Here is a 15,703-nt window from a genome sequence, read left to right as displayed (position 1 = left end):
CCCACATAATCAATCAATTAACAAATCTTACCATTTCTAGATATACACATGTATGCACATATAGATATACATTTTACCCATTCCTCTTGCATGTGAATCCTTACCTCACCTAATCTTACCTTACCTCTTACCTTAGTTTAAGTTATCCTCACTTCGTGTCTAGAGGAACTCTTAATTGGTCTCCTTGACTCAAGGTTCTCTCCATTCCAGTCCATCCTACAGATTGCTGTCAAAGTGATTTTCTTTAAACAATTTTCTTCAAATCAAGTGATTCCCCTATTCAATTAATTACAGTAACTCCTTGCTCCATCTGTATCAAATATAAATTCCTTAATTTAGCTTTTTTTTTCTTTTTTTGGCTAGATAATTGGAATTAAATGACTTGCTCAGAGGCATGAAGCTAGTAAGTGTTTAATATCTGAAATCAAATTTGAACTCAAGTTCTCTTGACTCCAGGGCCAGAGTTTTAGCCATTGTGCTATCTAGCTGTCCCCATTTAGCTTTTTTAAAGCTCTTCTCAATCTGAACTCAACCTTCTTTATGACCTCTTAGCACTCACCTTTTTGTCTTCTGCAATCCAGCCATACTTGCCTTCTCTCTACTTTTCACACACAACATTCCATCCTCTACCTTCATGACATTTCACTAGCCATCCCAAGTGGCTGGATTATACTCTCTCCTTACTCACTAAGTCCCTTTCTTCCTTTAGGAAACGTCTTCCTTTTCTGATCTATTGCTCTCCCTACCAAATTATCTTATATTTAATTACTTTGGCAGTTAGAGATGCAGTGAATAAGAGTTCTAGGACTGGAACTAGTAAAACTTGTCTTCCTGAATTCAAATCTGGCCCCAGATTTGTCTATTACTAGTCATTACATTATTTGTCATTATTAGTTAGGTAACCCTAGGCAAGTCACTTAACTCTATTTGTATAAGTTTCCTTATCTGTAAAACAAGCTGGAAAAAGAGCAAACTACTGCAATATCTTTGCCAAGAAAAAAAATCCCAAATGGGATCAAGAAGAATGAGACATTACTGAAGTTAACAAAGTTTATTTTTATTTACTTTATATTTATGCTTTATATATTTATGTGTACCTTTAATACCTTCTGAATTATACCTTTTATAAGAGAAACGAACTTGGATTTTGTTTTCAATATTTTTATACTGGAGTCTTGAGCTAGCTTTTTAGTTAAAGAGATGGTTTTTCTTTCTTTTTAAAAATTTCTCAGTTACATGTAAAAACACTTTTTTTTTTAACATTTATTCTTGGAGTTAGTAATCTTAACCGTGAATGTGAATGGAATGAACTCTCCTATGAAACAGAAGCAGATAGCAGAGTGGATTAAAAGCATTTGTTTTTAAACTTCTGAATTCCATGTTTTTCTCTTCCTCCCTCCCTACCCATTCACATTGAGAATACAAGCAATTCAAAATAGGCTTTACATGTGTAATGATGCAATTTTTTAAAATAATAGTCATGCTACAAAAGAAAACATAGACCATAAAAAGAGAAAGAAAGAAAGAAATCCTTCAAAAAAAAAGTAAAAAAAAAAGTATGCATTGATGTGCATTCAAAATACCATCAGTTCTTTCTGTGGGTATGGATACCATTTTTCACCTTAAGTCCTTCCATTGTCTTTGATCATTGTATTGCTAAGAACAGTTATGCCATTCACAGTTGATCATCTTATGATATTGTTACCTTTTACCCAATACATATCCCTTTGCATCAGCTCATAAAGTCTTTCCAGATTTTTCCTGAGAGCACCTAGCTCATCATTTCTTATAGCATAATAGAATTCCATCATAATCACATATCACAATTTATTCAGCCATTCCCTAATGAGATATTTTTCTAAATACCCAGAAAAAATAAACGTAAGCTTGAGATGGCCATTTGCCATCCCATCTCCATTTTTCCCATTTGTTTACCCCTCCTCCTTTCATAGAATTCCTCTTGACTTCTGAAATAAAGAATTCTTTATGCTGTCACCAGATTTATATTAGTAAGGCTTTAAACTACCCATCTCTTTGACACCTTAAATACGTAGACAATGCAAGGGAAATTTATACCAAATTCAAAGCAGGAGGCTGTTGAAGAAATTAGTACACAAATGTTTGAAATATTGCCAAGAAAGAGGGTTTAGACTTTTCCTGTTTAGTCTCAGAAGGTAGAACTAAGCTAGATGAAAGTTTTAGAGCCAGATTTTGCCTTGATGTCAGGAAAAACTTGCTAACAATTAGAACTACCCAAAAGTGAAATGAGAAGTTTCAGGTAGAAGCAAGATGACCACTTTCAGTGATTTGTAGCACGGATATTTGGTCAGGAACAATTGTTCTGGAAGTCTTAGATATCCTCTAAGGTCCCTCTCCAATCTTGGATTCTATAATGAGTCAGTATGTTTTAGTAACAATTCCTTTCTCAATTTCCTTACAGATGCTAAGCTGTTTAGAACACATGTACCATGATCTTGGTCTAGTCAAAGATTTTAATATCAACCCTATCACGCTGAAGAAGTGGCTGGTAACTATTAAGCATATAATTTGTCTCTTGTTTGGAATTACAAATGTTTTGATTGCCCAGATACTTCTCCTACAAAACTGGGCTTCCTAAAATTGAAGGGTGGTCTCAGGAGCTCTGTTAGAAACTTGATTTCCTGTTAAAAGATTTTTAACTCTCTACCAACCTGAAATAACATATATAAGCTATTATTAATCATATTATATGAAATGGCAAGTTATTCATATTTTATGAAGTATATTCATATTATATGAAACAAGAAAAATTAGATGAAATTATATATAAGCATATTATATGAAATAGCTTATAGTATATAATGAGAATAAAAATTGATATAGTTGCAAATCCAACTTGAAAATTTTTTTCTGATGTGATGGCCTGAAAAATTCAAGATCTAAGGAAAATGTTAGCAACCAGAAGCTCAAGAAAAGTCTTGGGTCCATAGAGATGAGACAAGTATGTGTGTGTGTGTGTGTGTGTGTGTGTGTGTGTGTGTGTGTGTGTGTGATGTTTCTAATTCTGAGTTGGTTAAAAAAATGAATTACTTTATAGCTTCTATTCAAGACCACTTCTGAGACTACAAATTTCAAAGAATGGTTGGTCATCATTGGTACAATGAGTTTCCTCATCAGGAATTCTCTTCTTCACTGAAATTACAGTTTTAGACAAAAAATAAAAACAAAGGACAACTGAATTGATTGGTGGCACAACTCCTAAAGCCTGTTTTTACTATAAATAAACAATATACCTTGCATCTTAAACTCTATCTTTGAAGAGTTTGAAGAAAATGAGAATCAAAGAAAAAATGTAGAAACTAACATAAGTAAAGGGATATGATGTGTTTTAATGGGTCTTGCTTAGAAGATCCAAGTTCTATTCTCTGCTTTATTGCTGATTTCATACATGTCTCATGGAAGCAATTTCACTTTATGGGAACCAACTTTCTCATGTGTTACAAAGGTAATCTTAATTGCTTCAGGTGGAATCTATCAAGTCATTTCAGTATCTTCAGAGATAGGCACCTGATACTAATAAAAAACCATTGTTATTACTTTAAAAAGATTTGATTGAGGGAAGATGGGAAGGAAAAAGAACAACAAAGTCTGAAGTTAGTGTCAGAAATGGAGAGGGAAGATGGATAGTCTTCCTTAAGTTAGAAAAGCATAAGTGTCAGAAATTCAGCTCGTGTGTGTGTGTGTGTGTGTGTGTATTTTTATTTTATTTTATTTTATTTTGGCAGCTTTGCATCCATGATAACTATAGAAACAACCCTTTTCATAACTTTCGACACTGCTTCTGTGTGACCCAGATGATGTATTGCATGATATCTCTCTGCTTTCTCCAGGTGGGTCCTTGTTCTGCCTCCTCTAGGAATATAAATCTTCCTTTCAGTCTGCGCTCTCATCACAGTTTCATAATGCTGAAAAAGGAATAAAAACAAGATCCAGATTTTATCTGGGAAAAAAGGTGTCCTTTCTTGGGCAGAAGAAAAGGGGAATACTTTATTAGCAGCCTTTGGTTGACAGACATCTACCTCCAAATTTGCCCCAGCCTAAAATTAAAATTAAGAGTTTCCAAAAAAAAAAAAAAGAGTTTCCAAGCCATTAATGTTATATTCTGTTGTTTTCTTGTCCTCCTATACATTGACTGTCAGTGGAATATACAAGACCCTCCCATGTCTACTATTCATATCTAAATCATTATGTCCCAGAGAGCCCTGGCACAGCAGTATCACAATTCCTAGTCCCTGAAAATAAGATCTACCCATTCATCTCACTGTAGCTTGCAGATTCTGTTGGCTATGGTCCTTGCTATAGAACCTGCACAGGAGACAAGCTCCCCCTATTTGCCCTCTGTCATCATATCACCAGTTTCCTAGCTTCCTTCAGGGCCACCTTCAAAGCAGAACTTAATCGGGGACCACAAAACCAGGGCTAGGTGGTTTCTATGGCCTCCTAGATATCCTACAGCTTTAGAAAAAGAGCTCTTCTTTCATTTACACACACACACACACACACACACACACACACACACACACACACACACACACACACAAGTACCACTGCATCCTGAATCTTTCCTACTGGATTGTAGCTTTCCTGTGGCCTCACTGCATTTAGCATCACCACCTGCTGCAAGGTTCACCTCAAGGAAGGACTTCAAATAGTTTTTATGTCCTGTCTCCTTCAAGGCAGGACTTTTCTCTCACAAAATTCACTCTCGCTGGACAAACTTCTCAATATTTAGCACATTCCAGCTTCCCATCTCAGGAATTCAGAATGCTCACCTACTGATGTACAAACATCAGTCTCTAAAACCAGCTGTCCACTTCCTTACTCCCATTTATCTTAATCCTACTCATTAACGTTCCACTTTTGATCTGGCTGCCCACTTTGTCCTCTGATATATCTGCTCCAAAATGAACAAACTTCTTTTAATCTTAAACTTTTTCCTTTGTCATTCCTTCCATTTTTTTTCAAATTTAACTCTTTGGTGAATTAGCCCAACACTACACTATTTTTTAACCTTATATCCTTTGCTCTCTTCTCCTATTGCAAATAATGCTTTACTAAACTCTAACCCTAAATTATTTCCATAATCTGCCTCTTTCTCCATTATTCACATCCTTCTAAACAAAGAAGCCAGGAATTTAATATCAAATTGATGGGAACGGGATGGCAAAGTGGTTTGTCCCAGTCCCCTCTTGGCAGAAAAACAGTAAGAGTTGTATTCTCTGAATGGTCCACAGTCCTAGTGAGAAGGTGATTGATTTTTCCCAGTCTGGAATCCCTAAGGAAGAAGCAGGAAGTGGTTTGTCCTTATCTGAAAACCTAATGAAGAAAAGTTTGTACCAGTTTCTCCTTATTAACTTCAAACAGTGTCTGCCCATGTTGTGAGGTTCACAAGACTGGTATAAAATGGGAAGTACACCAAGTATGTAGCTACATAGTAGCTACACCAGGCCTGGAATCAGGAAGACCTGAGTTCAAATGTGGCCTCAGACACTTATTAGATATGTGATTCACCTTTTTTGCCTCAGTGTCCTCATCTGTAAAATGAAAATAATAGTAGCACATCTCTCTGGGTTGTTGTGAGAATCAAATAAGATAATAATTATAAAATACTTGACATATAGTAATAGCTATTTAATTATTATGATTATCCTTATTACTTTCCATTAACAATCAATTTAGTAGACATAGTATTAGCTGTTAGCAAAAACATTTACTAATAATTACAAAATATTCCCACTTCACCTCCACCATAACACTTCCCTGCTACCCTTACCATAACTCTGAGGGTACATTCTCTTGAAAGTACATACAGCATCCATGGAAAGAATAAGCATAAACTTGTACAATGATAATGAGACACACATAGAGAGAACACAGTTGGCTAAGGTTATTTCCTTGTTTAGTTCTTCCAGGTGTCAAAGTCATATCTTTCTTGGGCTGATCTCTCAATATTTGGGCCTACCTTTCTCATGAACCCAAAGTGAGTGTTTTTAATAGATTGACCTTTGTCCCCATGTTGCCCTTTCCGACTTAGAAATAAATGTTAATATTTCATAAATAAACAAATGTCAGAGCCTTTTTACTGCATCAATACTTCATCACATGATAAATTCTGATGGATGTGGCTCTTCTCAACAATGAGATGATTCAGGCCAATTCCAATGATTTTATGACAATGAGAGCTATCTACACCCAGAGAGAGGACTGTGGTTACTGAGTATGGATCACAACATAGCATTTTCACTTCTTGTGTTGTTTGCTTTGAATTTTATTTTCTTTCTCATTTTTCTTCCTTTTTGATCAGTTTTTCTTGTGCAGCAAGATAATTGTATAAATATGTATACTTATTAAAAATATAATATTTTATCACATGTGACTGTATTCCATAAATCAATTATATCACTAAATCAAATCTACTTTCTCCAAAGCAAACATAAAAATAAAACAAACCTCAAAGGTCATTTGCCAAGAAACTCCCTTTTTTCTTACTCTGCTCATTTCATATCACTCAAATGTCTTCCTCCCACCCTAAACTCTTCTTTTCAGTTTCAGATGGAAAAAAAAAAAAAAAAAAGGTGATTCTTCTCCTTGTCAGGGTCAAACCCAGTGAATGGCCTCAATTGTTCTGGTGAACTATGAGGCAAAGTCCTCAGCAGAGAGGGTAGTAGGAAGCAAAATTATAGGAAGTTTGATAAGAGAGAGGAAGATTTGTAACAGATGCTTATGAGTCTGTTAGAGAATCTATTAGGAGATATACACTGGGGAAATGCAGTATGTATACATAATCAAGATTACAGAAGGTCTGAGGGCCATCATACACCCTTGTTGGCCATTTCTAAAGTCTGCTACTTAACTTATTCCTATATTTAATATCACTCTGAATTCTAAAGTAATCTAGGGGAATGTTTGGAACTTTGTTAATTAATAAAAGTTATAATTTCTTTCTCATTAATTGTTACCTCTAATTTTCACCCCAGTTCATTAGAGGTCACTTTTGGGCTCCACATAATTTCACAATTCAGTTTACATAATGACTAAAATCTTTTTAAAAAAAAAACTTCTTTTATTATTCTTATTTTTAAATTGTATTTATTTTAATACATATTGCTTTATGAATCATGTTGGAGAGAAAATCAGAACAAAATGGAAAAACTATGTGAGAGAATAAAAAAATAAAACAGAAAAAAGAAGGAACATAACGTGTTTATTTACATTCAAGCTCCATAGTTCTTTTTCTGTATGCAGATGGCAATTTCTATCCCAAATCTACTGGGGTTGCCTTGGGTCACTAAACCCCTGAGAAGAAAAAAGTAAAACACACATCCCTTTAAAAAGCCTCTTCTCAAAGGAGTGAGAGTGATGGTAGGGGGGGAAGTTTGTGGAAGGTAGTAGTCAGAAACAAACACTTTTAAGGAGGCTGACAAAAGTCTTTTAAGATTCCCATTTACACTTTTCCTCAAGATGAGAGTTAAATTCATTTTCTCAGGGAAAAAGGCTAGTTATGATAGCCTTTCAAATTTGTCCTTTCTTCAGCCATTACAGGAAGCAGTCTTTCAGAAGATACTGTAAACTGCCCGTTCTTCATATACTTCTCCATATATAGCAGTTAAAAGTTTTCACAAGGGATAAGTTTCATCTCATTTCCTTTCTATTTTTTCCACAGTTCATGTAATAAACTTCAAAGTTAAAGTACATACCATTTCTGAATCCATGGGATGGAATGTATCATAATAAGAAATAATAAATTCACTCCCATCTGCTAGCACAAACTACCTTTTCTGCTACATTCTGTTTGGCTCTTAAAGATTCAGTAACAGTATACAGTCTCTGTAAGGGAGAGTGTTAAAAGAGGTGTGATATATAAGTAAATACAAAGAACAACCAAAACAATTTCAAGAGACAAAGAATCCTGTTGATTGTGGGCATAGGAGAAGCATTTAGAAAGTTCTTCTGCAAATAGTACTTCCTAAGTATCCCTTTGAAGGAAGTTCTAAGAAGTCAAAGTAAGAAAGGAATGTATTCTAACTATGTGAGATTGATCGTTCACTTTTATCAAATTCTTCTGTAAAGTGAGAGTAAAAAGCTGAATCACTACAATGTTGCATTTTTTTTCTATTGAAGGAAAAGTTTTCTCAAATGGATATCTTAGTTCTAATGACTGCAGCTATCTGCCATGATCTGGATCACCCAGGATACAATAATACGTATGTTCACAATTGTTTTTGTCATCTTTATTTTAAAGGATAAACTTACAAGCAAAGGAGAAGTGATTCATTGTATCAAACAATCATCTGATATTCATAACAATTCAAAGTTGTAGCTGTAAGATTAGACTTTCTCTTTTTTTTATATTTGACATAGACTTTTAATGAAAGAGTTCATGTCTCTCCCTATATATATCTTATCATCTATAATATGATTTTCCAGTATGGCAGATTTGAAAAAATAAAAGTTAAGTTCTCCTTTCTTCTAAGAAGAAGTAATGGTATTTTGGGAAGGTCATGATTTCATTTATGAGGATACTCTTTTCTTACCCTCATTTTATCCATTATAATCATGGTTTCTCACAAATAGAGAATGTACTTACTTCCTTAGAGGAAATTATAAGATTTATGTCCTTTCTTTGCAACATATGTTCTAACATAAATATAAAGCAGTCTGACAAGATAAAAACATCACTGACTATAGACTAAGAAGACCTGGGTTCAAATTTCAGCTCTGATAAGCTGTGTGAATTTAATTAAATCACCAATATTTCCTCAGTTTCTCTGATGCTCCTGAGTTCTAATTTTTATTTAATTGGTCATGCAAAGAAATTGAGAGGATTGTGCTAAACGGCTTTTAAAATTTCTTTTAGGTTGATGATCCTATGAAATAGGAAATAAATTAAAAACTGTTTGACTTGAAAATATATTTTGATTTTATTTAGTAAGTAATTGCTTTTAATTTGTTGAAAAATGTTAACATTTTTGTAAGACCTTGTAATGGAATCCATTTTTCTCAAAATTCAGTATCAAAAAATCTATGAACAATCCCTAACTACACACACACACACACACACACACACACACACACACACAATTTGTCACAGACATATTTATACATGTGTAGATGGGGGAGAGGTAGATACATTGTGAAAGCTAAAGCAAGTTCATAAATATATAATAACATAAAGTAATGAAATTAGTTTCAGAAACCACTCATAGCCATAAATTTCTTAGCTTTATGATCAAACTTGACACATACAATTGGTCTCTAATTTTTCCCCCTATTAGATTTAAGTTCTTCAAGAGTAACTATATGGTTTTCATCTTTGTATTGTCATTGCCTAGTACAGTGCTTTGTATGTAGAAGGTGTTAGAAAAAAGTTTGTAATATACTGGATTTAACATATATTTCTACCATGTTTAATATATATTGGACTATTTGCCATCTAGAGGAGGGCATGAGGGAAGGGGAGCAAATTGGATCACAAGGTTTTGCAAGGGCTAATATTTAAGAATTGCCCATGCATATGTTTTGAAAAATAAGAAAACTTTAATAAAAAAGTAACACTTTAAAAAAAACTTTGCTAAATTAAATTGAATTGAATGTGTAAAAAATTCTACTCCAAAGAAAATAATTACAAGGCTTCAGTGTTTTATATATTGAAATTCTTACCTTACATGTGGGATATAGTCCAAAATACAATCTATTTAGTCAATAGGTCTGAATTTGAGTTACATCTCTCCCATGTAATACTCATGACTTTCTCTGAGTTATAATATCTTCGTTTCTAGAATAAGGATAGTAAAATAGGGAAACTATTTACTTAACAGTGTTGTTATATGGGTAAAATAAAATTAAATAATACATATATATTTAAGATAGCATAGATTTTTATCACAATATATATAGCATCTGTATAAAATGTATGTGGTACTTACATTTCTCACTCTCTTCTTGATATCAGTTACCAGATTAATGCACGCACAGAGCTTGCAATACGTTACAATGATATTTCACCTCTGGAGAACCATCACTGTGCAGTGGCTTTCCAGATCATTTCCCAGCCTGAATGCAATATTTTCTCCAATGTAACACCAGAAGATTTCAAAAAGATAAGGCAGGTTTGTAAATAGGGACCAAATAGCTACTATGTCTAGCTGTGGGAGCAGAGGATACTTTTCTGTGACATTTTCTTTTTGTTATTGCAGTTAATTTTTATAACTTTATTTTTTCTTTTTATATTTCATTTTTCTTTCATTTCTCTTTCCAATTTTTCCTCTACTTACCTTACTTGATTTTTAAATTTTATTATTATTATTATTGCTGAGGCAATTGGGGTAAATGACTTGCCCAGAGTCACACAGCTAAGAAGTATTAAGTGTCTGAGACCAGATTTGAATTGAGGTCCTCCTGACTTTAGGGCTGGTGTTCTATCCACTGTACCACCTAGCTGCCCCCATTACTTGATTGAAAAAAATTGAGCTCTTCCACAGCTTCAGACCAATTCGTATTTTTATTTAAAGTTCAGAATGTAGCAGTTTTGATTTTGTTGTCTTCTGAGTTTGTATTCTGAGCTTCCCTGTCACTATAATAGTTTTCTATAGTCAGGAACATTTTTTAGTCTACTTGACTATTAGAGCTCTGCTAAAGTGGGGCTCTGCTTCTGAAGTAGAAGGGGCACTGTCCCAAGCTTTAGGGGTTTTGTGCAGATATAATTCTGGAGACCTGTAAATTTTCAGTTCTTCCAAAGTGGTATGATCTAGGAAGAGGGATGTTTCTACTCTTCTGGCCTATGCATTGGTCTGTGTGTACAAGCACTTTTCTGCCCTGAAATCACAACCAGAATCCCAGATCCCTTGTTGCAACAAGCTCTAATGTACTAAGATTCCTCCTAATCCTGGGACTAAGACCCAGGAATATAACCCAGATCCAAAAAGAGACAATACAAAAGAATTCTGCCCCTGGTACCAATAAAGGGACCCATGTAGTCTCTTTCTGACCAATTGTTTGATCCCATTAATGTCTGTGAACTGAGAGATCCAGAAACCAACTCTGCCACTACTGATTCAATACTTTGCCCTCCTCCCAAATCCTACTGCTGGTTGACTGTAAGATATAATCCCAGAGAAAATGTTTAATGGGAATATAAATATTTTATATTTATAAATGTACTTATAAATATTTTGATAGATTATTTGATTCATGCATTTTCATTTCAATTGTTTAGGGGATAATTACATTAATCCTGGCCACTGACATGGCAAGACATGCAGAAATTTTGGATTCTTTTAAGGAAAAAATGGAAAATTTTGACTATACAAATGAGGAACATATGATTTATGTAAGTAGGCTTCTGGTATTTCATTCTTCCAGTTACCACAATCCAATAAGGTCTTTTGTTTATATTATCATATTTATGTGCAGGATGCAATGCTTACCACCTTGCAAAGTCATAATTTTCCTTGTGAACTTATAACTGTTAAGTGGATATCAGAATTTTGTTCATTGTCAATTCTGTGAAATGCCCTTTGTGCCCCAAATATGACAGAATCCATAACAAATATACATTGATAAAATAAAAGATGAAAAATCACAGAATTAAAGTGTCCTGCTATTAATATATCACCGTGTACCTACCTCCCAAGAAAACTAACCTAGAAGACAATAATGTAAAATTTGCTTTTGAAAGATTATGTGACTATTAGTAAACAATACTGATTTATGAAATCCCAGTTGATTTCTAAGCACTGAGATTGTCCTATTACTGAGCAGCCTTGAAATATAATACATTCTCCAGTTTCTATTATGTGATCTGTTTTGGAAATGGAGGAAATTAATTAATTTTGTTCTGCATTCTTGTTACTATAATGAACTCTCTACATCTGGCACTTTATTAGATTGAAATTTATTTAAAACAGGAACATTTGCACATGCACAGTAAAGAGAAAAAACTCTTCAAGACTGCAAGAACTTCAAATAGATCATCAGAAAAAGATTAATCTATGTTCCTAAACTCTTTGATTTGAAATGGGTTATGAGCTATATAATTCAAATAGATTAGGATTCAGAAAAAACTAAGCTCATGTCCTGGCTTTGCCAGTAATATAAACTGCATGGTTTTGTGCAAGTCAATTAATTTCTCTGTCAGTTTTTTAATTTATAAAGTGGACATCATAATATGAATACACCTAGTTCATAGGATTAATGCAAAGTACCCCTAGAACAATGAAAGGCACATATAATAGACTTGCTCCAAGAATGTGACCATAGAATATTCATTATACTGAAATCATCTTTTTAATACAAATGTATACTTGGCAATATGATTTGGTTGTGAATCTTGGATTTCCATCATCTCCAAGGAATCTAAGCTATTTGGATTACCACAATCTTCCAAAGGACATAAGTTACAGGAGACATAAAAGAGATGGAGAAATCCATGGTGGATATAAACTGCAATATTTTCTCAGTAATGACCCATGTGTGAGGAGTGATGTAAAGAATATTCAAAAGGAAATTGATGATTTAGAAAAGAAAATGTACTGATCCTATGGTACTAGCAAGGAATAACAACTGGACCGACCAAGTTTTCCACTATTACCCATAAAGTAAAAATATCTAAAGATGATCTTCAATGTGTGGATTCTTTACAAAGGATATATGGAAGAATATTAAAAAGATCATAAAAAATAAGAAGCCTATAGATGGACTGTGGTATGTACTGATGGAGAGAGAACTTTCATTGATAAGATTTCAGGTCCACTGAAGTATTTGAATGGACTTATAAATAATGAAACTAAGGATGAGTAGTTATGACTTACATAAAGGAACACAATCAAAACACATTCTCTCTTGACTTCAAGTTGAGTATTATTTCCAGTAAACCATAGCAAAGACTAATGGATAAGAAGATAAACTCTCCTAATCAGTCAATCCACTTGCTATTATCTGCTTTCTAGAAAATAAAAAGTATGTAAAAAGTCTACCAATCAACCAGTGAAAAAGAGAAGACAAAAAGGAATGGGAAATAAATATTTTATTTCATTGGTGTAAGGAACTCTTGGGTAAGAAAACTATACAACAAGACAAGGTTAACACTTTTTCTGAAATTTAGTCTTCAATAAGTTGCCTAGATCATTGAGAGATTAAGTGACTTACCTGGAAATTCTAATTATTGTAAATGTCAGAAATTAACTTGTAAATCCACATGTCTATGGACATTTATCAAAACTCTTGATAATAAAATATCTTCTTTCAGCTAAAGATGATATTGATAAAATGCTGTGATATATCCAATGAAGTCAGACCAATGGAAGTAGCAGAACCCTGGGTTGACTGTTTATTAGAAGAATATTTTATGCAGGTAAGAATGTTGCAAAGTTAAACTTTATATCATGGCATTTAGTCATGTTTTTTTCAATGGTCAGTAGTTGAAAGATATATATAAGGTGTAATGAAACATTACATATCTCCACAGATGAAAAGAAGCAAATTTGATAAAACTAGGGGTGATTGTTGCTTGCCTATATTAAATAAAATTGGGACAATTTTTGAAATCAAAGACAATGACAACCCACAAATGCTAATATAGTTGGATCACTACACTACCAATGAATGCTCCCCTGATCTAATTGGTAAAAAAAAAAAAAAAAACAACTGCATGGGAGTCAAAATACAATGTCAAAAATGTTTAAAATGCTTAAAGCTCCTACTGTGTGCTAAGCCCTGTGCTAAGCATTGGGGAAATTTTTTTAAAAAATAGAATCTTGGAAAGAGTTAAGGAAGATTATGCATGCATTCACACGCACCCACATATACATTATGTAGATACTGATAGCTAAATAGGTAGACAGACAAACATCAGATAGCTGGATGGATGGATGAACAAAATAAATGCCAAATAACAGGGGAGAAGACACTAGTATCTGCAGTTATCCCTTCAAGGAAACTAGGGATTCTATAAGGCTGAGGGGAAAAGGAATTCCTCTTGGAGATACGAAATAGCCAATGGGAAGACATAATATCAGAAGACACTGTGTCATATATTGAAAAAAAAATAAGAAGGCTAATTTAACTGGAGAATAAATAGATGAAATAATATGAAATAGATGACAAATAGAAGAATTTGCAATAACTGGATAGTGAGTTCCTTGGAAAAAGGGTCTTTCTTCTTTTATTTTTATTGCTTAGTATAATATTTGGCAATGTTTGGTAAGTGTAGGCAGGTTGAGTCCACATTCTGAAAAGTTTCACATGCTAAGCAGAAGAATTAATATTTGATCTAAGACGTAATAAAAAGTCACTGGGAGGCTACTGAGTAAAGAAGTCATCTGGTTAGGATCATCTCTTAGGAAAATCATATTGGTGGCTCTAAAGAGAAAGAGTTGGAGCAGAAAGAGACTTGAAGCAGGGTGGCCCATTAAGAAGCAATTATAACAGTCGAGATGAAAATTGCTAAATACCTCAACTATGATGGTGTGAGTAGAGAGAAGAGAAAGAATGAGAGAGAAGTTATGAAAGTAGAAATAACAAAATGTAGCAACTGATTGAACATGTGGATTGAGTGAAAAGTGAGTATTCAAAGATGACATCAATGTTGCAAACCTTTGATTAAAAGTACATCTTTGATAGTAATAAGAAAGTTCGAGAGATATATGGATTTGAATCAAAAATAATTAAATTTTAGACCTGTTAAGTTAGAAATGAATGAATGAATGAAATGAATGAAAAAAAAGAGATTTATTAAGTGCTTTCTGGGTGCAAAGGATTGTGTTAAATACTGAGGATGAAAACAGAAAAGCAAAACAGTCCCTCCTCTCAAGGAACGTATGCTCTAATGGTAAAATAACAAATATGGAAGGTTTGAGAAAGCAAAATGGAAAGTTTTTATGATCCTTGTTTTTCAGTCATTTCAGTCACATCCAATTGTTCATGATTACATTTGGAGTTTTCTTGGCAAAGATACTGGAGTGATTTGTCACTTCCTTCTTCAGTGGTCCTTAAGATGCAAAGATAAAGCACATAGTTATGCAATTTTAATATAATTTCCACTGATGAAATCATGTAAGCTTCTGATTTTGGAACAATTTATATGGAACTCAGCTCAATAGAAAGTAGAGCTGGCTACATAGATCTGAAAGTCATCTGTACAGAGATAATAATTGAACCTATGGGAGCTGATAAGATGACTGAGAAGCGTAGAGAAAGAAGAGTTGAGTATCTGGAACAAAAACATATTAAAAGTGATATCTTCATAGCTACTCTCTCTTGCTTCCTTTTCTTATCTAACAACTCTTTCTTAGTACCCTTTCCTGGCACTTTATCCAAATCATGTCCATTAGCTGTGGATGTCCAACAAAGCTCTATTCTGGTTTCTATTGTCTTTTTCATTCATAGCATTTTACTTAGTGCTCTAATCAACTCTCTATAGTGGTGATGCTAATTTTTCTCCTGACCTCCAATTTTGCATCTCAAACTGCCTATTGGATATCTAAAATCAGATGTTATGCAGACATTTTTAACTAAACATGTTGAAAATTGAATTCACTATTTTTCCCCAAAAACTTCTCCTAAATTCCCATTTTTATTGAGAGTGCCACCATCCAGTCACCCAGGCTTACACACTAGATGTCACTCTCAAGTCTTCACTCTTTGTCATCACTATCCCTATATCCAA

At 33.7% G+C, this 15,703-nt stretch overlaps 1 protein-coding gene across 3 annotated transcripts in view; it reads left to right on the top strand.

Annotated features, from left to right (window-relative positions):
* The window catches only part of PDE9A (phosphodiesterase 9A), a 162,958-nt gene that overhangs the window by 129,662 nt on the left and 17,593 nt on the right, over positions 1 to 15,703 (top strand). For all 3 annotated transcript variants that reach the window (XM_051984810.1, XM_051984811.1, XM_051984813.1), the window contains 6 exons: positions 2,441 to 2,527; positions 3,765 to 3,869; positions 8,161 to 8,243; positions 9,992 to 10,148; positions 11,255 to 11,368; positions 13,286 to 13,390. In XM_051984810.1, coding sequence (XP_051840770.1) covers positions 2,441 to 2,527; positions 3,765 to 3,869; positions 8,161 to 8,243; positions 9,992 to 10,148; positions 11,255 to 11,368; positions 13,286 to 13,390 — 651 coding nt within the window. The remainder of the gene's footprint in view (positions 1 to 2,440; positions 2,528 to 3,764; positions 3,870 to 8,160; positions 8,244 to 9,991; positions 10,149 to 11,254; positions 11,369 to 13,285; positions 13,391 to 15,703) is intronic.

This window comes from Antechinus flavipes, chromosome 3 (genome assembly GCF_016432865.1).
Source record: "Antechinus flavipes isolate AdamAnt ecotype Samford, QLD, Australia chromosome 3, AdamAnt_v2, whole genome shotgun sequence".
NCBI classification, from domain to species: Eukaryota; Metazoa; Chordata; class Mammalia; order Dasyuromorphia; family Dasyuridae; genus Antechinus; species Antechinus flavipes.
The sequence above is the reverse complement of the archived record's forward strand: the minus strand, read 5'-3'. Positions and strand labels throughout refer to the sequence as shown.